The 21,525-nt window shown below is 45.0% G+C and overlaps 2 protein-coding genes across 2 annotated transcripts in view; one reads left to right on the plus strand and one right to left on the minus strand.

The window, feature by feature from the left end:
• LOC119826646 (translocation protein SEC62-like) overlaps positions 1–21,525 on the plus strand; it is a 40,580-nt gene that overhangs the window by 5,010 nt on the left and 14,045 nt on the right. The window contains 2 exon segments of the mRNA XM_042055990.1: positions 1,335–1,440; positions 2,907–3,012. Coding sequence (XP_041911924.1) covers positions 1,335–1,440; positions 2,907–3,012 — 212 coding nt within the window.
• On the minus strand, positions 9,424–13,676 carry LOC119826644. The gene is made up of 4 exons (XM_038348072.1): positions 11,536–13,676; positions 10,950–10,997; positions 10,320–10,520; positions 9,424–9,628 (listed from the first exon to the last, which is right to left on the minus strand). Exons 1-3 carry the CDS (start codon positions 13,521–13,523, stop codon positions 10,331–10,333), a joined length of 2,226 nt encoding a protein of 741 aa, XP_038204000.1. The 5' UTR covers positions 13,524–13,676; the 3' UTR covers positions 9,424–9,628; positions 10,320–10,330.

Consider the following 21,525-nt stretch of genomic DNA (forward strand, 5'->3'; position numbering starts at 1 on the left):
TACCATAGTCTCCTAACTACTTTTCATGTTTTTCCCCTCTTGCTTTTGCCTGCAATCATAAAAAATCATATTTGTTGCTTTCCTATTTGTGTTCTGTTGAAAAACATAATGACCTTCTGCTCCATATGGAATAAAGTTAAAATTTCTCAGCTTGCCTTAAGGACTCTCTATTCTCTCTGTACAAATTTAGCTTCCTAGTACATTATAACTGGTCTCATTAAAGTCAAGTCTTTGCTCATTTTCATCTTCATTGTTTATGCTGTTCATTCAGTGTACTCGGAGCTTGTCTTTCAAAATCAAGATCTCTGTAAGACCCTGTGCACAGATAATTTCACTTCTACTTTGTATATTTTCAAAACATTTTTATTATCATTCCTTTGGGAAAACAGCAAGTGCTGTTCGGGGCATTTATGTAACAAAGCACAGATATCCTGCTGTCCTAATATATAGTGTAGCATCCAAAGATTATAGGATAAACACTCGGGAAGTATGTATTCGATTTAATGAATGCCTTGCATTTATTGAGACCTAGTTATTTAATCGGGCTTCCTTCCTTTGATTTCAAATCAAGTTCATCCTGGAAACAAGTTAACAGCAGGTCCAGTGAATGAGGAAAAACATTTAGTAGATGTTGTTGGTGTTATAAAATAGAATTGGTTGAACTTCTAATTTTTATTGCCACGATTATTTATATGGTGGTAGCTGAGTTAGTATAGAAAATTTGGGAATAGATACAGAAGAAGAGACATAGGAAAGGATACAGCAGTTTCTCCAAACTGCTCTGTGTTACTGCACTACCTTTAATAGGAATATCCCTTTGTACATTTCTCTTCTTGCCTGTCTTACTGGTGAAGAGAAGTCCCAGACACCATCTGTGTCCTGGGAGAAAGGAAGGGACTCAGTGCCAGTCGTCAGCACTTCAGTTCTTCTGGTCACTGCCTTGGGAGTTTTTACAAACTCACCCATTGATCAAGACACATAGCTTTGACTGTGTTATAACATTTATTAATGGCACCTGCTTCTACTTACTGTGCCATGTAGTCTGTAATTATTGGCAGCATCTTATCTTTTATGTTATTGCTTTGTGAGTATTAGAAGAAGCCATACAAAATTGAAGAAAACTATATAAAATGGTTACTATAGTGGATAAACAGCCTAATGATCTGTAATTGAGGCAAACATATAGGACGGTTTGTATTTAGAAAAGGTTGTGAAGAGTGTTCAGTTTTTCTTTTGAATGTTATCAGATCTGCTCCACAGATGTGCACATTACTCTGTGGAGCTTGAATTTCTCAAGTACATAAGCACACTAAATTAATATTCCTATGTTGCAGGAAGTTGGTGAGCCGTCAGAAGAGAAGGCTGTATTCAAGTATCTTCGATTCAACTGTCCAACAAAGTCCACCAATATGATGGGTCATGGCGTTGAACATTTTATTGGTAGGATTACATCTCTAAAGTCTCACTACTATAAGAATGCTATGAAGTTCCCTGAATTAGGATATGTAAAGTTATGAAAGAGCTTGCATGTGTGATTACTAAAGCTGGGCGATGGGCATGCGGCATTTGATAATCTTCATTTTTCCTTTATGATTGAAAAGAAAAAAGATAAAGTGCTTTATAATTAGTTTTGTTGGAAATTTTAAAAATAGGATTTATTTTCAGTGTTTGTATGAAATACTACCTTTTGTTTAGATAGTATGATTACATGGAACTAGCTAGTACATTGTTCATATATATCCTTTCAACCTCATAAGCTGATGTCATCTATAATAAAGCCCAATACCTGTTACAAGGAGGGTGAGGGCTGCTTGTTTGTCCCAGCCACCTGTTTAGCTTATACCCGAAATAACCACATGGAAACTGTATTAATTAAAACACTGCTTGGCCATTAGCTCTAACTTCTTATTGGCTAACTCTTACATATTAGTTTAACCCATTTTCCTTCATCTGTGTATCGGCACGTGGCAGTGGCTTACAGGAGATTCTAACCGGTGTCCGTCTTAGGCAGGGGATCCATGGCTTCTCTAGCTCTGCCCTTCTTCCTCCCAGCATTCAGTTCTGTTTTCTCCACCTACCTAAGTTCTGCCCTATCAACTAGGTCTAGACAGTTTCGTTATTCATTAACCAATTAAACCAACACACAAACAGAAGGAACTCCTACACCAAATACCTTATAAAGAAATAAATATTTCTTTCTTCTTGGTTACGCTTGAATTTCTCCCCCGCCCCCTTTTTTGGTTTTTTGAGACAGGGTTTCTCTGTAGCTTTGGAGTCTAGCCTGTAACTAGCTCCTGTAGCCCAGACTGGCCTCAAACTCACAGAGATCCACCTGCTTCTGCCTCCTGAGTGCTGGGACTAAAGGGGCGTGCCACCAGCACCCATCTTTAATTTCTTTATACAGAAGGAATTCCTTCTTTTTATGTTATTAATGATTTTGATAGTCCTTAAAATTTTAGAAAAAATAAACACAGTAATCTCTAAATCTAATGGATTTATTTGCTGGTGATAGTAGTAGATTGTTCAGAGGGACTCTTCAGTGATTTTTTTTAAATTGAGAGTTTTCGTTACTGTTGACGGAAGAAGGATGTATTTGAGGTTATTTTTTATTGTGATTATTCAATGATTGATGATTATATATGAATATTTTTGAGAGGATTTTTTTGTTTAAAACATTTTCCCATTAATTTATTTTGCTTTAAATAATCTTATTTATTTGTCAACATTGCTGTGGAGATGCTTATTAATATATTTCATGGATTGGCCTTAAAATAACACTAATGGTAGTCATTAGACTTAATATTCTATTCTGTTTTATTTTTGTTGTCAGAATGTTGTGTTTATAAAATGATTTCATTAGCCATACTTATGTATACTGAATTTTAAATAACAAATTTCTTCTGTAGTTTCAAAAGTAGTGGATTGCCTCTTGGAGTCAAAGTGGGCAAAGACCAAGAAAGGAGAGGAAGTTTTATTTACAACCAGGGAGTCTGTGGTTGACTACTGCAACAGGTAATGTTTCTTGATAAAGCATGACAGTTAATATGTCAGCTGTTTCCATAGTGCATGCACGTCCATGTATGTGTTCATACCTGTGTGTAGTGCGTTGTGTACCTGTGCATTTACAGTGTTTCTACATCAGGCGAGTGGGAGTGAGGCTTCAGTAAGAGGAAGATGCTTTGGTAGTCACATTTGGGTACCAAACACACACTACTCTCGTGCCTCCTTTCTAAAGCAGTGCATAGTATTCCCCTGGATAGAGAATTAGGTCTTTAGTCTGTCAGATTCCAATGGATATGGGCCTGGCCAAACAGAACTTTCTTTAGTGGGTGTCTCTGTTACCTGTCAGATTCCATTCTACTGAAATATAATTTACAGTAACTTTAAAAAATACCAGTTTAAACATCCTAGGAATTTTGAACAGCTTTATTAATTTCAAATCTTTTGAATGCTTATTATTAAATGGGAAAGCTTTCATTACTGCCCTGCATACTTACCAGGGAAGGAAACCTTTCCTTTTGCTTGAAGTGTTTCGACAGAATTTCTGGAAACAAGAAAGGAAGAGCCCCCAGGAGAAAGCCAGCAAAACAGGCAAATGCAATGCAGTCTCTCCTCCTCACATTCTGTGGGTTCCTCGCTGAACACATCGATTCCACACAAAACCAGACTGCAGTGAGAACTCCAAACCTACAGACTCCCTTTCCACAGAGGTCCTTAGGCTGGTCAACTACTTTCACTTTCATAAGAAACTTCAGGGACTGGAGAGATGGCTCAGGAGGCTCAGTAGTCATGAGTATAAACTGCTTTCTCGAAAACCTGGCTTCAGTGCTCGGTACCCACATTATAGGCTCACAACCACCTGTAACTCTAGCTCCAAGGGATTTGGCAGCATCTTCTGGCCTCCAAAGGCATATGCAATTATGTGCACATACCCACATACCCATGTATATACATAATTAAAAAGAAATCTTTTTAAAAGGAATTGGGCAAATAGAAACATCTACCAGTGTTTAAAAGCATCTCAAAATAAATCAAATAATAATCAATAACAGTAAATGATAAATCCCACAACAAAACTAAACTCTAGTCTCCATTTCACTTTCATTTTAAAGCCAGAGCTGTCTTGGTGAAGCTTACAGAATCTAGTGCTATTCGAAGCATCTGTATTCAATACACGCCATCTTGAAATGTGGGGAGCAGACATTTAACCTACATGAGAGCCCAACATGTTGAAGTTATTGCCAAGGCTAGGACTCCTGTTGCCTCAAATGGACTATTCTCTGCAGAGACCAAATACTCGAATTTTATATGTCTCCAGTAAAAATGGCTTACTCTGAGAGCTCACCTAATCTCTCTCTCCCTCTCTCTCTCTCTGTCTCTCTCTCTCTCTGTTTGTCTGTCTGTCTGTCTGTCTCTCTGATGCATGCACACACACACATACACACACATACACACACACACACACAAAAACACACACCAGTGAAAATTCAGTAAGCATACATAGAGTGACTGGAAAAATAGTTTCAAAGTCAGCTTGTTGTCAAGTCTTCCCCTGGTGGCAGATCACATTCCTGGGCACTCTGAGCAGAAAACAGTAGGATACAGTGCCAGTGCATGACCTGAGAACTCTACAGTTGCTCTAGTTCTCATTGTCCACAGTTTCACTTTCTCTTAACAGGGATGTATACAAAAGCAATGTTGTCAGGCACTGTAGCTCTCCAGGGACTTGTAACTGTGACGCTTGTCAGATCATTGGCTAGAGGAACTGAGTCAACGAGAGCTGCCAGGAGAATCCTACTGAACGTGGCCTGAATGTTGAATGTTAGTGGCATGCTTCCAGTGTATAATGAAAGTACCAAGGGATACATCAGATTTCTGTGAAATGCCATGCCACACTAGAGGAAAACCAAAGCATCCTCCATCACTCTTCATTCTCCTACAGAGTTGAAACATCTGTGTACCTAAGGTTAGCACTGTGGAAATGAACAACCTGATGTCTTGTAACTACAAGAAGATGCCCCCCAAATTTCATATTTTGGTTTACCATGTGCTGTACTCTAGTTGGCTAGCAGCATGGAGTTCCTGTGTGCTATTGCGTGGCAGGCAAGTGTAATGACAATAGTGTGCTGCCAGGTTGAAAATGCTAGAAGAAAGCGTTCTCAAACGCTTGTGAGTGAGCGAGTGTGTGCAGGTGTATGTCTGCTGCACCTGGGTGCTTGTGCATGGGGAGGCCAGGAGTCAATCTTGGGTATTATTTTTCAGGAGCCTTGATTCTTGAGACAGGGTCAGTCATTGGTTTGGACCTTCCCACTATGGCTAGGTTGGCTGACTGGCCTGTGAGGCCTAGGATTGATTACAAACCTGCATCGCCATGGCTGGCTCTTTATGTGGGTTCTGGAAGACTGACGGGATTTTATGCTTGTGAGGCAAATACTTTACCAACTGAGCGACTACTTTGGGCCCTCTGAGATTTGTTTTCCTTAAAATAGGATTTGTTAGCAGATGAATATATTTATCCTGATTTAAACATTGTGCCTGTGTGCACATATGAAAATATTACATGGAATGTTTTTATGTCTCATTCAAAATTAACCAAAAGAATAGAAGACAAATGGTAATAAGAATCTATTCTTTGCCAAAACTTAAATATAACCCCAAACATAAACCTTATCTATTTCCCAAGAATAAAATAGAAGAGCGAATTTAAAAGCATGGGAAATCATTTCAGTATCAAGCTGGCCATCCAGAGGCCTGCCACCTAAGGGGCTGTATCTATCCCTGCATCAGTTCCGGGACAAAACTCCTGACAAAGCCTACAACTAGAGAAGGGTCATAGTCTGTCATGAGGGGAAACGAAGGCCGTGGGGGTGTGAAACACTTGTCACACTATGTCCACAGTCAAGAGCCAGAGAGAGGTGAGTGCTGATGTTCAGGTGTGCTGCTCCTTCCTCTTCATTAAGACGGAGACTCTAATCCGTGCACAGTACTGCCCACGTTCAAATCAGATCTTCCCCCCTAGATTGCACCTGCCATCTGGTCGTGCCCTTACCACCACACTCGGCTATATGTCTCGCAGGCGATTCCAGGTCTCCGTAGGCCAGCAATGAAGATGAAACACCTCAAGTCCACCCTTGTCTGCTGGACACCCATATCATTTAAGCTTTAAAATTCCACCCGTGGGCCTCAAAGACTCATGATCATCTCATGGAGCAATGTAGATTTAGTTCCTCTATAAGAGTCCACCAAATCTAAACAGTTTGAGATCTAATTGCTCAAAAGTCCAAAGTCTCTGGTGATACCCAAGGCAGTCTCTTATCTGTGATAACCTGTAAAGTTAAAAACTAAGTCAACTATTTCTGATTTACAGTGCACAAAATGAAAGTTTTCATTCTAAGAGGAAAGGAATATGGACACAGAAAGGAAAAATAGGACATAGGCCTGGTCTCTCCTATGGGAAACAAATCCCATAGCTCCATTCCAAGCATCTCACACTGTGGTAGTGTCCTCTGGTCTCCACTGGCCTTGCCTCTCTTGCTCTATCTCCAGCACACACAGCCTGTCTCAGAATGGCTTTCCTCAGTGAACACCCGACAATCCTGGCTCTCTGACATCCTGAGTGAGGCTTCCTTTCACAGCCCTATGTCGGGGCTCATGGGGCCTTCCTGAAGAGGATCTGACTCTGCCACCCATTGCCTGACCTCAGCAGCTTTTAAAAACCTTGCTACAAGTCCTCCATGCCCACAGGGAGCTGGGTCCTCTCATATCAATCATTAACCAAGAAAATGCCCCAATAAGACTTGCCTGCAGGCCAATCTGGTTGAGGCATTTTCTCATTTGAAGATAGCTCTTCCCAAATGACCCTAGCTTGTATCAAGCTGACAAAAAAGCTAGCCGGTACACACATAACCCATTATCTGTCTTAATAACCTCAGGTTTGCCCATATAGGCAAAAGCAGAGAGGCAGTGTGCAATGGTATCTTTTGCTCGTTCTCCCAAATGCAAGGATGTGAAAATTACTCCTGAAAAGGTGCCTACTGATACACGGACAAACTTAAGTTTCCCTGCGGCAGGCAGGTGTGTAACATCCCTCTGCCCAATGGGCCCCCCCTTTACACTGTGGGCACTTTCCTGGTCTGACGTTAGCTCCCTGAGGGAGCTGTGGACATTTTTTTGTTTAGGGGCACCACAGTTAAAGTAGATTTTATCCCCAGTTGTCCGGGATCCTTGCCCTGGCAGCGGCAATCACCTGGCCCTGAATTAAGTGCCCATCAATATCCAGGCAGATCCAGATGTATTCATTTAAGCTTTTTACTCGTTGTGGCCGCAAGGCTTCCTTACAGTGTGTGTTTGCATTCTCAAACGCCAGCTGCTTAACTATGGGCATAGCTGTGGTCACATCACCAAACAATTTCCCTGCCAACTGCAATAGCCTATCCACTTAGTCCTGAAATGGTGCTGAAGGCCCTTGTCAAACTTTTGACAGCTGATCCCCTGCAGCCCTGTTTGGCAGGGCTTTCCAAGCTTTGGTAGCCGCAGCGGCCATTTGGAGATATACGGCAGGATCGAGCACAATTTGATCGGCCAAGTCAGCATAAGCTCCTGCTCCAGTTAGCATGTCTAGATTGCGCCATGCCAGTCCCGCTTGAGCATTTAACCTAGCCGTTTGTAAACAATTTTCTTGATATTCTCCCCTCCACAATAAGTAATCTCCTCCCGATAGAACTGCATGGCATAGCTGCTGTCAATCGCTAAGTGTAAAATTCAATGCCGCAAGAGATTCTACCATGGCAAGAGTGAAGGGGGCCTGAGTGCCATATGCCACCATGGCCGCTTTCAACTGCTTCATCTCCTTAAAGCTCAAGGCCACATGTTGTCTCAGCATCTGTCGTGGATTGTTAGGATCAGGTACCTCTATGACAGGAGGTACCTGAATTCAGTCAAATCGCAGCAGATTCAAACCACTCTCTTGTGAGTTGGGTCTGTCTGTCATCGCCGACCTCGTGCCTTCCTGAGTATCAAGACCCTGCTTCTCCCACTGTCTAAGTGGCTCCACTGAGCCGGTCCATGGCAGGGTTACAAACTGGATAAATACAACACACAGTAAAGTGTTTCCATCTTTATTTAAAGCCAAAAGAGTTATTTTTCTTTTTCTGATAGAGTTCACACTGTAGCCCAGGCTGGCCTGGGACTCCCAGCTTTTGTCTCAACTTTCTGTGTTGAGTTACAGGTGTGAGCCACCACACCCAGCTCGGGGCTCGTGGGTAGGTCAGCCTTTGTTGCCCAGCTGATGTATGTAATGTGGAACGTGGCTCTGCACCTGTGGAGCTTGGGAGGGGAAACCCAACTTTACATGATCTCACACACAATTTTCACAGTTTGCTTAGTGATTTTGTAGAGCACTGAAGGCTTTGAAAAGATTGCTGTTATTTAAATTTTTTGAAGGGAGATTAGTATTTTACTTAGAAGAAAAAAGATAACCCTGAATACGTAGCGTAAGTACAAATAGCAAATAACTCCATGGAAAAGCACCCTGGATGCAGGAAACTGACAGGCAAATAGTAGGAAAGCTGAAGAAATGCTTCTAAAAATACTGTCTGTGCTATTACTTCAAAGGGGAGAGGGCAAAGAGCAAAAGTGAAAGCTGGCACTCTGAAATTTTAGATTGTGCAAAAAGTACTTTTTCTGCTAGTAAGAAACACACAGGATTGTGAGCTGATGAGGAGATAAACCTCTTCCCTCTTCATTGCCAGGAAACTCACACACACACACACACACACACACACTCAGGCATATACGCATGCACACACATACCCACACCCCACATGTGTATGCATGCACACACACATACACACATACACACCCACACACACAGAGGCACATGCACATGTGCACGCACGCACACCATTCCACACACGTGTGTACAAATGTACCTGCATGCCAGTCCACCCCACGCCCAGCCAAGACACCTCCCTAACCCCCCATTCCTTCACCATCCTTCATCTTGCTACATTAGGAAATTTGGTTTGCAGGGCTGCATTTTCAGTCCTCCAAGATGTACTATAATTTTAGCTTTTACTAATACCACTGTCAAATGCCAGGTTTCAAAAGAGCATCAACGCTAGATAAGCTTTGTCGATGCACACAGGATTCCGAGGGAAGGGAATGTTTGTCATTAATCTTCCTGATATGACCGTCATAATGTTGTAGGTCTGATAAATCACTGAGCCTGATTGGCAGCATTTCCAGGAGTTCACAATTTCACGGCTAAGGTTCCGATCAAGGTCATACAGTTATTAACTTAATATAAAAGAAGCTTTAAAAAGATTATAAAAAGCAATCTGACCCCGCTACAGACAATATTAATAACTCAGACTTAGACACACGCAGGAGTTAAGGCCAGCACTGATGTCAACAGGGATGAATCAGGAGGATTGTCATCTATTGTCATCTGTGACACATCTGGTGATTAGCATACTAGCACGAGTAAGGCAGGTGGTCAGGCACAGGAAGGCAACACGCTGAGGGATGCTGATGGAGGCTGCGGCACCATGTGCTCCTGGCTCCCTCAGTCGTCCTCTCCTCCACAGAGCAGCAGCAGAGTTTTCTTATGGTCTCCAGATGTGTCACCCTGGAACCAGACACAGTTAGCTCGATGACTCACAAACGCCACAGGAAAAAAGAGATCAGGAGCTATCTGGGCCTTCCCCCAAGCTCCTCTTTCTAAGCCTTTCTTTATCTTATCTAGTGACCAAATATGCCTGACAGCTCTCTGCAACTGCCGAAATCTACTTTTTTTGTACCTTCTTATGCAGCAGACACCATGGGGCTCGGGATCTAGCAAGCCTATCCATAAAATTCAAAGTATATTATATCACTCTTTGTCCATCGATATTAACCCGTCTATTCCCCTAGCTCATCATACACCCCCATGTATGGTGGTAAGGGTTCTGCTGTAGTCTTATACATTCCCACACTGTGCTTCCCTATCCCAGAGCTGTTCCCGAAGAGATAATCCTTGTCTTGTAGATATAAAGAATATCATTATCATAAAAGAGGTCGTGCAAAGCCCATATCCTGCATAGCCAGCTAATCGAGAAACCCTTCTGTGCCTCAACAGCGGCCTATACCGGGCCGTCTGCCACTGACCTCCAGGAAGCCTAGTCTCATAGGACATGTAGCACCCGTCCGGCATAATGACATATGTCATGTCACACAGACGACCCTGGAGTTGGTGTGGCAATCCCCCAATCATTCCTGAGACCTGAGACCTGAGACCAGAGACCAGGTCCTGAGACCTCCTCACAGTGTCAAGCACCTACCTGGCTTGTTGTTAATCGCTCTCCTCCGATGTTTCTGAGAGCAGGCTCGTAAGGAGCTCGTGCACACGTATGAGGACGTCCGAGTACGGACAATGAATGATCAGGTACGCCTTCATCTTACTGAGGGCGCACAAGCCTGATCTTGTGGAGAAGTCCCCGGGAAAGATGCTCGTCCACGTGTCCAGGAGGGTGCAGATGGCGCTGGTGGAAAGGGACAGACAGGACATTTAGTGGCCTGGACTTTCCTTTGCCACCCCGCCCAAGACTCCTTGCATGTGAGACTGCAAAGGAGAGGATAGCCAGTCCTTAGCCATACAATGAGCTCCATACGCCCCATGCTCAGGCTCTAATGGAGCACAGCTGAGCGAGCGAGCCTTCATGCCGTGGACTGAGATGAGGATAGAGTCTCAGAGGGCCACCAGAGGCCACAGGCTTTCCCCATATCCCTACTTGGCAAGGACTGTGCCCATGCAATTCTTTTCACCCTCCAGTCAATGCTTAGACCTCAGTATGGCGGTAGAAATGTGGAGCGTGAGCCCCAAGCATCGGCCATCCCTCACCCTTGGTACCCAAGGGAGCCCACCCTGCAGAGCCAAGGCCTTTCTTTCTCATGTTGTAAAGCTCACTTACTTCTTGATCCCCTCATCCTCCTGGCAGCCGGGGCGGAAGTGTGCATACCTGGAGGAGATCAGGAAGGATGTTACCTGTGGAGTCCCGGTTCCCTACCTAAAAGACATCTGGGGGGCCTGCTGACTCCTGGAGCAGAATCAAAGTCTCAGGTTATTAGTTCACCTGCATTCTGTAGGTGCTTCAAATATGTTTGTGCAGTATGTCTACCCGGACATCTCAGTGGACACAGGTTCCCTCGGATTATCCTCCACGGGTCTCCACTCAAGACCCATCTCTATCGGGTGCTCCAATATGAATTCTAGAACCTCCTTTACAATGGGAGAAGCACTTTGACCAATGCTTCAGAAAAACTGGCCAAGGATAGAGAGCTTCCTGAAGGTGCAGAGGACACCCACACTCCCACTCATTAGGGTCTCAGCTGTGGACACAGCAGTCCCTAGGGCCCAACCTGGAGGTAGTCATGTCTGACTGCATGCTGCTGGCTTCTGACAAGACACTAGCAACTAGGTAGGCTCAGAGAAAGGCAGAGGCTTCCCATAAACGACAAGAGGATGTGAGGCCTCTGAGCTCGGAAGTGGGCACTCACCGCCTGAAGATGACATCCAGCACCTGCTCGATGGTGGTATGAGCAGGGTAGGTACTCAGGAAGGCTATGAGATGGTCGCGGTCCCCGTTGTGAAGGGATGTGATCAGGTCTTCGATCACTTTTTTCAGATCCCCGAAGTCTAAGATCTTAGGGTCCCCAGGGACCAAGTCCAGCTGGTCCCCCTGTTCCTCCGGCGTGGGGCCCATTTGGTCCCCAAGGACAGACTCAGTCGGGTCCCCGGGGACAGTGTCTAGCTGGTCCTCCGGCGTCGGCGTGGAGCCCGTCGGGTCCTCCAAAACAGAATCAGTCGTGTCCCCCTGGTCCTCCGGCGTGGTGCACATCAGGTCCCCAAGGACAGACTCAGTCGGGTCCCCGGGGACAGTGTGCAGCTGGTCTTCCGGTGTCCGCGTGGAGCCCGTCGGGTCCCCCAAAACAGAATCAGTCGGGTCCCCCTTGCCCTCCGGCGTGGTCCCCATCGGGTCCCCGGGGACAGTGTCCAGCTGGTCCTCTGGCATCAGCATGGAGCCCATCGCGTCCCCCAACACAGAATCAGTCGGGTCCCCCTGGTCCTCCGACCTTGTGCCCATAGGGTCTCCAAGGACAGAATCAGTTGGGTCCCCGTGGATAGACTCCGGCTGGGCCTGCAGGGAGGAGCCCATGTGCTCCCCAGGGAGGGACTCCAGCTGGGCCTCCAAGGAGGAGATCATCAGGTCCCCACAAACAGAATCAGTCGGGTCCCCCTGATCCTCCAGCGTGGGGCCCATAGGGTCCCCAAGGACAGACTCAGTCGGGTCCCTGGGGACAGTGTCCAGCTGGTCCTCCGGTGTCCGCGTGGAGCCCGTCGGGTCCCCCAAAACAGAGTCAGTTGGGTCCCCCTTGCCCTCCGGCGTGGTCCCCATCGGGTCCCCGGGGACAGTGTCCAGCTGGTCCTCTGGCATCAGCATGGAGCCCGTCAGGTCCCCCAACACAGAATCAGTCGGGTCCCCCTGGTCCTCCGACCTTGTGCCCATAGGGTCTCCAAGGACAGAATCAGTTGGGTCCCCGTGGATAGACTCCGGCTGGGCCTGCAGGGAGGAGCCCATGTGCTCTCCAGGGAGGGACTCCAGCTGGGCCTCCAAGAAGGAGACCATCAGGTCCGCCAAAACAGAATCAGTTGGGTCCCCCTGGTCCTCCGGCGTGGGGCCCATCAGGTCCCCAAGGACAGACTCAGTCGGGTCCCTGGGGACAGTGTCCAGCTGGTCCTCTGGCATCAGCGTGGAGCCCGTCAGGTCCCCCAAAACAGAATCTGTCGGGTCCCCCTGGTCCTCCGGCCTGGTGCCCATATGGTCCCCAAGGACAGACTCAGTCGGGTCTCCGGGGACAGTGTCCAGCTGGTCCTCTGGCATCGGCATGGAGCCCGTCGGGTCCCCCAAAACAGAATCAGTCGGGTCCCCCTGGTCCTCCAGCCTCGTGCCCATCGGGTCCCCAAGGACAGAATCAGTTGGGTCCCCGGGGATAGACTCCGGCTGGGCCTGCAAGGAGGAGCTCCTGTGCTCCCCAGGGAGGGACTCCAGCTGGGCCTCCAAGCAGGAGCCCATCGGGTCCCTGGGGAGGGCCTCCTTCTGGTCCCCGGGGGCAGACTCAGTAAGGTCCCTGGAGGCCGACTCCTGGTCCTCTGCCACCTGAGGAGAGATCAGGGTGGGTGGTTCAAACTGGCACAGGACTGCAATGCCATGATTGGTTATTATCATTCCATGTTTTCCTGACCCTTTCACTCTGCCAAACACCAAGAGTGAAATTTGGGAAAACCGAGATTTCAGAGTGCTTACCTGACCTACATCGGCCTGGCTATGGCTGCCGAATGGCCAGAGGTGCTGGAGCCACGAATGAATCCTTCGTCTCCAGGTACCTCTGACGCAGTGGCCTCTGTGTTTCCCCGTCCTATAGTTGTCCCTGTCGTCGGAGCTCCCACTACTCCCCAAACAGCAACTCCAACAGCACCAGGACATCTCTACTCGCTCTCTTGTCTCCAGACAAGTGATCCTTCTGAGCTGTCTCTATTCAGTTGGCTGCCTGGTTGCAGGTTTCTGCATTGTGATGTCACTGTTAAGGAAGTGACGTCACTCCTGGGGTCCCCATGCCTGAGTCTTCTCCTGACACAGGGCTTCCCCAAAAGCCTCTTAGGGCCCCTCCCTCCTCCCACGTGCACTAACTGACACAGAAAGATAGAAAGGTGCTTCCCATTCCACTGCTCCTAGGGATGTCTGGGTACAGGCAGCACCTCGGCTTTACAATCTGAGCTCCTATTGTTGACCTGCATCTGGAATTCTAAACCCAACCCTAATTGCCCCAGCACACCTTAAACCTTTGCCATGTTGCCTTGCTTCTAGGCTACTTTGTGTGTTGTGTTCTCTGTGAAATATGAACACACATCACCTGTGTGTTGGGTTTCCATGAGGATCTAGAGTGGGACTTTTTTTAGCAAGTTTTTTTTTTTTTTTTTTTTTAAAAAATTGTTTTGTTTTGTATCGTTTTGTTTTGAGACAGGATTTCTTTGTATAGCCATGGCTGTCCTGGAACTCACTTTGTAGACCAGGCTGGCCTGGAACTCCTAGAGATCCACCTGTTTCTGCTTCCAGTGTACTGGAAATGAAAGCATGCACCATAATCAGGGTCAAGAGTGAGGCACTTGTATAGTTATTTATAATCGCGTGCTTTTTTGAAATTTTTGTGGTTTGTTTTTGATTTATGTTACATGCTCCTTCAGGTCTCTTCACCTAGTCATCACCGATGTCTCCTCCTTTATTCTGAAAGTTTGCCAGCAAGGGAAGGGGTGCAGGGAAAGACACTGGGGAAAGATCCAGCCAGGAGGCCTGGAGCCTTCAGCAGCTCCTCCCCACTTCCCATCTTCCCCAGTGACTGCTGAGCTTCACTACTTCCCCCGTGTGGAGGAAAGGGACACAGCTGGTGAGAATGCCAGCGGAAAGTGCAGTGGGATGTTTCTAAGTACAAGTCTGAGGTGTGGGTAGGCGAGATTTCTCAGTGGTTAAGCGCACTAGCTGCTCTTCCATAGGTCTTGAGTTCAATTCCCACCAACCCCATGGTTCCTCACACCCATCCGGAATGAGATCTGGTGCCCTCTTCTAGTCTGGCATGCAGACATACATGCAGGCTGAAGACCTATTCATAATAGGCAAATAAATCTTTTAAAAAATGTAAAACTAAATAAACTTTAAACTTAAAAAATGGTAAAAAAGAAGTCAGGGCATTGTTAATAATATCCCAAATATATACATGAATTTATACAAAACAGTAGCATCATATGAATTTGTAATCTATTTGTGTCCCATATTGGACAATTTACATGAAAATTTATTTCTGTACTTAAATTACAAGGGTTCAAAGTAATTATTCGTGCTTAGCAGGCAGAGCACTGGCCAGCTCTCCTTTACTAAGGAGGCAGCGGCACATCCCTAGAGGAGGGCCCTGGCAGTGGGGGTGTAGACAGGGCTTCAGCTGGTGCAGCCCTGTGGCTCCTTGCAAGGCTCAAGAGTATTCCCAGGCCACCCCGCATCGGTGGACGATGTTGCCTCATCAACATCCTCACACAGGGATGCCGACAGGCCCCATCCCCGCCGGGAATTGAAGGCAACCCCCCTGTGGCAAACTTGCCATCCCTCTCCCTGAACGCCATTGTTCATATGACCATGGTGTCTAATTCATACTGCCGGGTGCTCCTCACTTTGCCCCCAGCATCAGGCACCGGGCCTCACTTGCCCATGGTTCAGACCCTGCTCTGCTTGCGTGCAGCAGAGCTGGGCACCAGGGCCTTGTTGTGCACTGCAGGGAGGTCAGAAGAACCTTGCTGACATCAGAACCGAACTGACCATGTCTCAGAGGAAGCAGTTCTCTTCCTCGTTTTACAGGTGAGAACAGGGAGACTAGGGGATGTTAGTGTATTGGTTGTCAATTCCACATAAATAACCACTCAACAGTGGAGTGACTAAGGAAATTATTGTTACTGTTATTGTGAGATTATTGTTCACACTTCCACGAGGCATCACTTTCAGCCTGGCTCCACTGAGGGTTCCTTAGACCATGCTCACGGGAGTCACTCCTGAGACTATGTTTTACCTGGTGAACTCCCAGGCACTCATTGTGTTGGGTCTCAGAAAGAGGCAGGCCATCCTGTCTAGAGTTTTCTGGATCAGGGTAGCCCAGGAATCTTCACACAGTCACTGTGTTCCCAGAAAGAGAACAGAGGCATCAAAGCATCTGCAGATGCAGTACAGGATGCTGCACACCACTCCTGTGACCATGGGAGTCCCTCACTGCTCCAGCCGTTAAGAGGGTCAAAGGGGCCTGAAATTGTGATGGATTTGTAGCCTTTGTCCTGTCTTAAAAATCTCGTCCAGCAAGGAAACTCTCTAACCTCACCGAGGAAGTGCTGGCATGCAGATTCGGGCCTGAAGAGTCTGCTTCAGTCTGTGGGTTTGACCGCAGTGGTTACTGTGGGAAAGGAAGGCCTCTTTTTCTTCAGTTCCTCATGCTTTCTGGATGCTTCTGCTCCCGCACCCAGCCCCACAGTGTGACTGCATCAGTTTTACCTGTATGCTCAGGTGCTAGTTCAGAACTTATAGGAACGTTCCTGTGGTGAAACTCTGATGTGATCTTTTCCTTAGAAACATTCATGAACGTTTATTCCTGTCCACTGACTCCTTGGTCCTGACTGGGGAGCCAAGCATTTACACTCACGCTCACAAAACTCTACACCGACTCAGACACGTGAGCAGCTCACATCCCACTCAAGGACACTATGTGAGTTTAAAAACCCTTCTTTCCTGTGGTATCTAGAAACAATCAAGGATGTACTTTTGAGAGGAGGAATTTCATTTCATTCAAAGCTAATCTAAGTGTCTCGTGAGCTAGACGCAAGAAGCCATTTTCTTAGGAGGTTCTGAGCAATACTGTGGAAGAGTAGCTTGGGGGCTGTCTTTGGAAACAGAGGGACCAAGCCTCCAAGTCAGTGCTGGCCACCTTCTTGCAACAAATCATGATGAAATAAAACAAAATCGAGCAAGATATAGATTCTTTTGAACAGTTTAAATTACCTGCTGGTTAATGCAGTGAACACATTATTCAAAATTCAAGTCATATTCAAAGTATATTTTCGTAATTGAAGAAATAAGTTGTCTGAATTTTGTAACTAAAGACAGTGTATATTTTTTCAATCTAATACTCATTTTGCTTTTCGGCACATGGAAAGTTGAGAGTAATAGATACGAAAACTTATAAAACTTTTTGAAAGAATCAAAGAGTGTCATCTTGTTACCGTATTAGTATTTGACACTTTTTAGATAGCTATATTTGGTTTTATGATGTACATAAGAAGAAGATTGCAGCCAGGCTGTGGTGGCGCACGTCTTTAATCCCAGCACTGGGGAAGCACAGACAGGTGGGGAATCTCTGTGAGTACAAGGCCAGCCTGGTCTATGAAGGGAGTCGAGGACAGGATCCAAGATACAGAGAAACGCTGTATCAAAAAAAAAAAAATGAGATTGCATCTTGTCTTTGTTACTTTTCTATTTTTTCTATTGCTGTGAGGAGACACTATGCCCAAGACAAACTTCCAGAAGAAAGCTCTAAACGGGACTGACAGTTTCAGAGGATGCGTCCATGATGGTCATGGCAGGGAGCACGGCAGCAGGAAACAGGCATGATGCGGGAGCAACAGTTGAGAGCTCACATCTTGAAACACTGAGGCAGAAAGAGAGCTGACAGTCACGCCTCTTCCAACAATGCCACACCTCCCAATCCTTCCCACATAGTTCTATGAACTGGGGGTCAACTATGAGAGTCATTCTCATTCAGACAGCCACATTCCATACCTGTTCCTGTTGGCTTGTGGCCAACATATCAGAATGAAAAAAATGCATTTAGTTCAACTCCAAAAGTCCCCCTAGTCTTTCAGTCTGAACAATGTCACAGTACTCTCTTAACTGTAATCCCCCTGTAAAAAAATCAAACTACATACTTCTGATATACAATTGCACAGTTATACATTACCCTTCCAAAACGCATGGTAAAATAATAGAGGACAGTGAGGAAATACTGGATCAAAGCAAGACCAAAACCCCCAAACTCCAAATCCTGTAGCTGTGTCTAACGTCAAAGGGCTGACTTAGACAGCCCCACCCCTTTAGCTTTGCTGGCTGCAGCACAACCCTCTTTCTTGGGCTGTGCATTAGTCAGGGTTCTCTAGAGAACAGGATTGATAGAACGTGTGTGTGTGTGTGTGTGTGTGCAGAAAGTGAATTTATTTCATCATAGATTTATGATGTGACTTTCTTCTGCCCAACTTTTCTAGGTGTCTGATATGAAGTGCTATCTCACTGCCTAATCCCATCCTAGTGTTTATTGCAAAAATCTTCAACTCTTCTAAATATTGCACTCATTTGGGCACCTTTCCCAGAGCTGATTTAGTTATATGAGAGGAGCTTTATTTTTCTGTTGATTAAAACTAACATTTTCAACTTTTTTACACATTTACCTGGTAATTTGACTAATGCTGCCCTAAATTTACATATTGCTTGGAAAAAGCTGGCCACTTTGCAGCGTCACTGTGAAATGTTAAGTGGGTGTGCTGATGGGTTTTTGTTTTTGTTTTTGTTTTTAAGACAGAGTTTCTCTGTGTGGCTCTGGCTGTCCCGGAACACATACTGTAGACCAGGCTGGCCTCAAACCCACAGAGATTCCTCCTGGCTCTGACTCGCAATGATAATGATTCTTGAAAGACTTTCCAGTTGCTACAGCCTGTGACTATGCTGTCTTCTGTTGTAAAAGAGTCTTTATCAATACGAATAAGTTAAGGACTAGCGGCGAGGAAGTTGCCCTGGATCTTGCAGAGAGTAACTAACAAATACCCCCATGAGAGGGCGACCAGAAGCAGACAAGGAGATGTGAAAGTTGTGTCAGAAGGTGGGGTAATGCTGGGCCACAAACCAAGGTGAATGTAGACAACTTCTAGAAAATGAAACAGGTATGGGAATGACTTCTCTCCTAGAGCCTCGAGAAGGAAGGCAGCTCTATTGACCCTGTTTAAATTCTGACTTCCATAACTTAGTTGCCAACAGGGCTAAGGAGGGGATGGATCCCTATGCAGGAGTATAGAATAATCGTCTACACACCTCATACCTGTTTCATGTTATTCTTCACTAACAGAGGAAGAAATGTTTAGAAATTGGGTAGGCATGCTTGTCCAGAAGGGATTAAGTTACTTTTTAAAATGTAATTTCCCTTCAAAGATTTTGAAAAAAGAGTGCAATCAGTTCTGAGTGCGGGGTCTGAACTTTATAGTTTTATGAAGGGTGTTGTGGTACCAATGTGAAATGTGTCCACAGGCTCATGTGCTCCATCACTAAGTCCCCTATTACAGTAACTGTAAATGTATTAGCAAAAGACAGGGGTTCACAGGTTGTAGTAAAAAAAAAAAAATAAAACAGCCATGACCCAAAGGTGTGCTATGTATCAGAAACTACTTATCCATTTATTATGGATAAATTATGTTTTTACATGTCAACCACAGTTTCTCCTCCCTCTTCTTCTTTTTCCTCTAAGTCCCTCCCCAACTTCCCATCTTCCCCCAAAACAAACAAACAACAGAAACTACCACCAAAGCACTTAAGCTGTACTTCCCTTACATCCACACTTTGTTCTCTGAGTGTGTATACACATTTTATTTAATAAATGAAAACTTTGTTTCAAAAAAAGAGAGAGAAGCTCACTTAAAACTATAGTGATAATTTATGTTAGAAGTAAAAGTGTGGGAAAGACATTCTAGGAAAACACTAATCAAAAGAAGTCAGGACACATATATCATTATTTGGAGAGCGACCCTTAAAACAAGGCAATCATTGGCACAGAGAGAGGCAACACACACTGATGACTGCATACCACTTCAATGTGTGTATTCATAAGACAAAAATCTACAAGATATGTGGACTAACTGCCAATTGAATTGAAAGTACATCTCCAAGAACAGATGATGAATACCCCAATACTGGCAGCAGCTTGAAAAATATTCAGCAGCTTGACCAATACCATCTTAGGTCCAACCCTTTATTTTGGTGCAGAAAGAACAGAAACAACTGGACATGAATAGGAAGAACTAGCAATTCAATGTGATTTCGTCTCTAGGTCATTCTCCCAAGTTCCAGATCTCTCTCTTTTTTTAAAGAGTTTTTTTTATGTGTATGTCGAGTGTCCTGCACTATGTAAGTGTACTGTAAGTGTACACTTGGGGTCCTCACAGGTCAGAAAGAGTACCAGATCCTCTGGAACTGGAGTAGCAGAGGATCATAATCTGTCATGTGGGTGCTGGGAAACAAACTGGGCTCCTGCCCAAGAGCAGCAAGGTAACCCCAAAGCCATCTCTTCAGCCTCAGTATCTTTTACAACTTTTCATATAACAATGTGTTAAGGTTCCTAAATGGCCACAGTATGTGAAGTAATACTAGCTGCTCTCCTGATGAGATATTTAGGCTCACAGATTTAATATCCTTAGTAGTAATATTGGCAGCTGACACAGATTAACTTCTGCTCCAATAAACGCATCATGAACTTGCTGGAGGAGATACGCTGCAAGGATGGAGAGTAGGGGCCTGAAGGCTCCATTTCGAGCTTTAGCCTGTGCTGCTGTTTTCTGACCTCAGGTAGGCTTTTCACTTTGCTATGTGTCCGTTCCTGCAGCTCTTAACTTTTTATACTGCTCGTGCACACTCGTGCATGCGTGTACACAATCACACAACTGGAAGCAGAGAAGGAAGTTTGTATTTTGAAATTCTCATCAGACAAATCACTACACAAGACAGTAAATATAAACTGCATCATTGTTAGATCAGTCCTACTCCCCAAATAAAACTTGTTTCTGAAATGCTCATTACTCATCTCCAGTCATTCAGTTTTTAAAGAGGGTTCTCAGATTGGTGTGAGACAATTGTCTATATTCTGTCAACTATATTTTAAATAATCACTGATTGGCCAGTATCATGGCAGGAAGTATAGGCAGGACAACCAGACAGGAAGTACAGGCTGGTAAATGAGAACAGGAAAATTCTGGGAAGGAGGAAGCCCATTCCTTTCCAGTCCTGGCCAGAGAGGGAAGAAGGAAGATGTGACCTGCCACACTGAAAAAGGTACCGAGCCGTGTAGCTAACAAATACTAGAATAATACACTAATATAAGTGTTAATAAGAAGCCTGAGATAATGGGCCAATCAGTTTATAACTAATGAAGACTCTCTGTGTGATTTTTTTTTGGGGGGGGGTGGTTAAACGGCTGTGGGAACTGGGCAGGACAGAAACCCTAATAATATCTTTCTTTCTTTCCTTTTTTTTTGTAAGAAAGGATCTCAAGTAGTCTAGGTTGGCCTCCAACTCACTTTGTAGGCAAGAATATCCTCAAATTCTTGGTTTATGAGCATGCACCACTATACCTGATAGATGGTGGGTACTTAAGGGTTATTAAGCACTGTCATCATTAAGTGCTATATGTACCTTCCATGCAAACATTTAATCTGAAATCTCAAATACTCAGATGTTAAACTTTGGTACCATAAAGCAAAATTTAGCTAATACAGATTAGTAAGTATACTCTTTAAATATTAAACAGAAAGAGGAAGGTAATTTGGTTTGCTTTTTTAGGTATAAATTCGTTACCACAAGTTTCTTTACAAAGAAAAGTAACTAAATGAAAACTCTGTGAGTCACCAAGGGGTGCATACTTCATCCTGAGTCTTCAAGAACAGCCTGCGTGGAGAGTGCAGCTGTTTGATTTTTTTTTATATATTTATTTTTTATGTATACAATATTCTGTCTGAGTGTATGCCTGCAGGCCAGAAGAGGGCACCAGACCCAATTACAGATGGTTGTGAGCCACCATGTGGTTACTGGGAATTGAACTCAGGACCTTTGGTACAGCAGGCAATGCTCTTAACCTCTGAGCCATCTCTAC

Source organism: Arvicola amphibius, chromosome 11 (assembly GCF_903992535.2).
Source record: "Arvicola amphibius chromosome 11, mArvAmp1.2, whole genome shotgun sequence".
Classification (NCBI taxonomy): domain Eukaryota; kingdom Metazoa; phylum Chordata; class Mammalia; order Rodentia; family Cricetidae; genus Arvicola; species Arvicola amphibius.

Coding starts and splice junctions, on each gene's coding strand:
- LOC119826644 (XM_038348072.1), bottom strand. CDS start 13,523: ATGTCCTGGTGCTGTTGGAGTTGCTGTTTGGGGAGTAGTGGGAGCTCC. Junction 10,998..11,535: donor CTGGATGTCATCTTCAGGCG/GTGAGTGCCCAC, acceptor GATCTCCTCCAG/GTATGCACACTTCCGCCCCG. Junction 10,521..10,949: donor GAGGATGAGGGGATCAAGAA/GTAAGTGAGCTT, acceptor CCTTTCCACCAG/CGCCATCTGCACCCTCCTGG.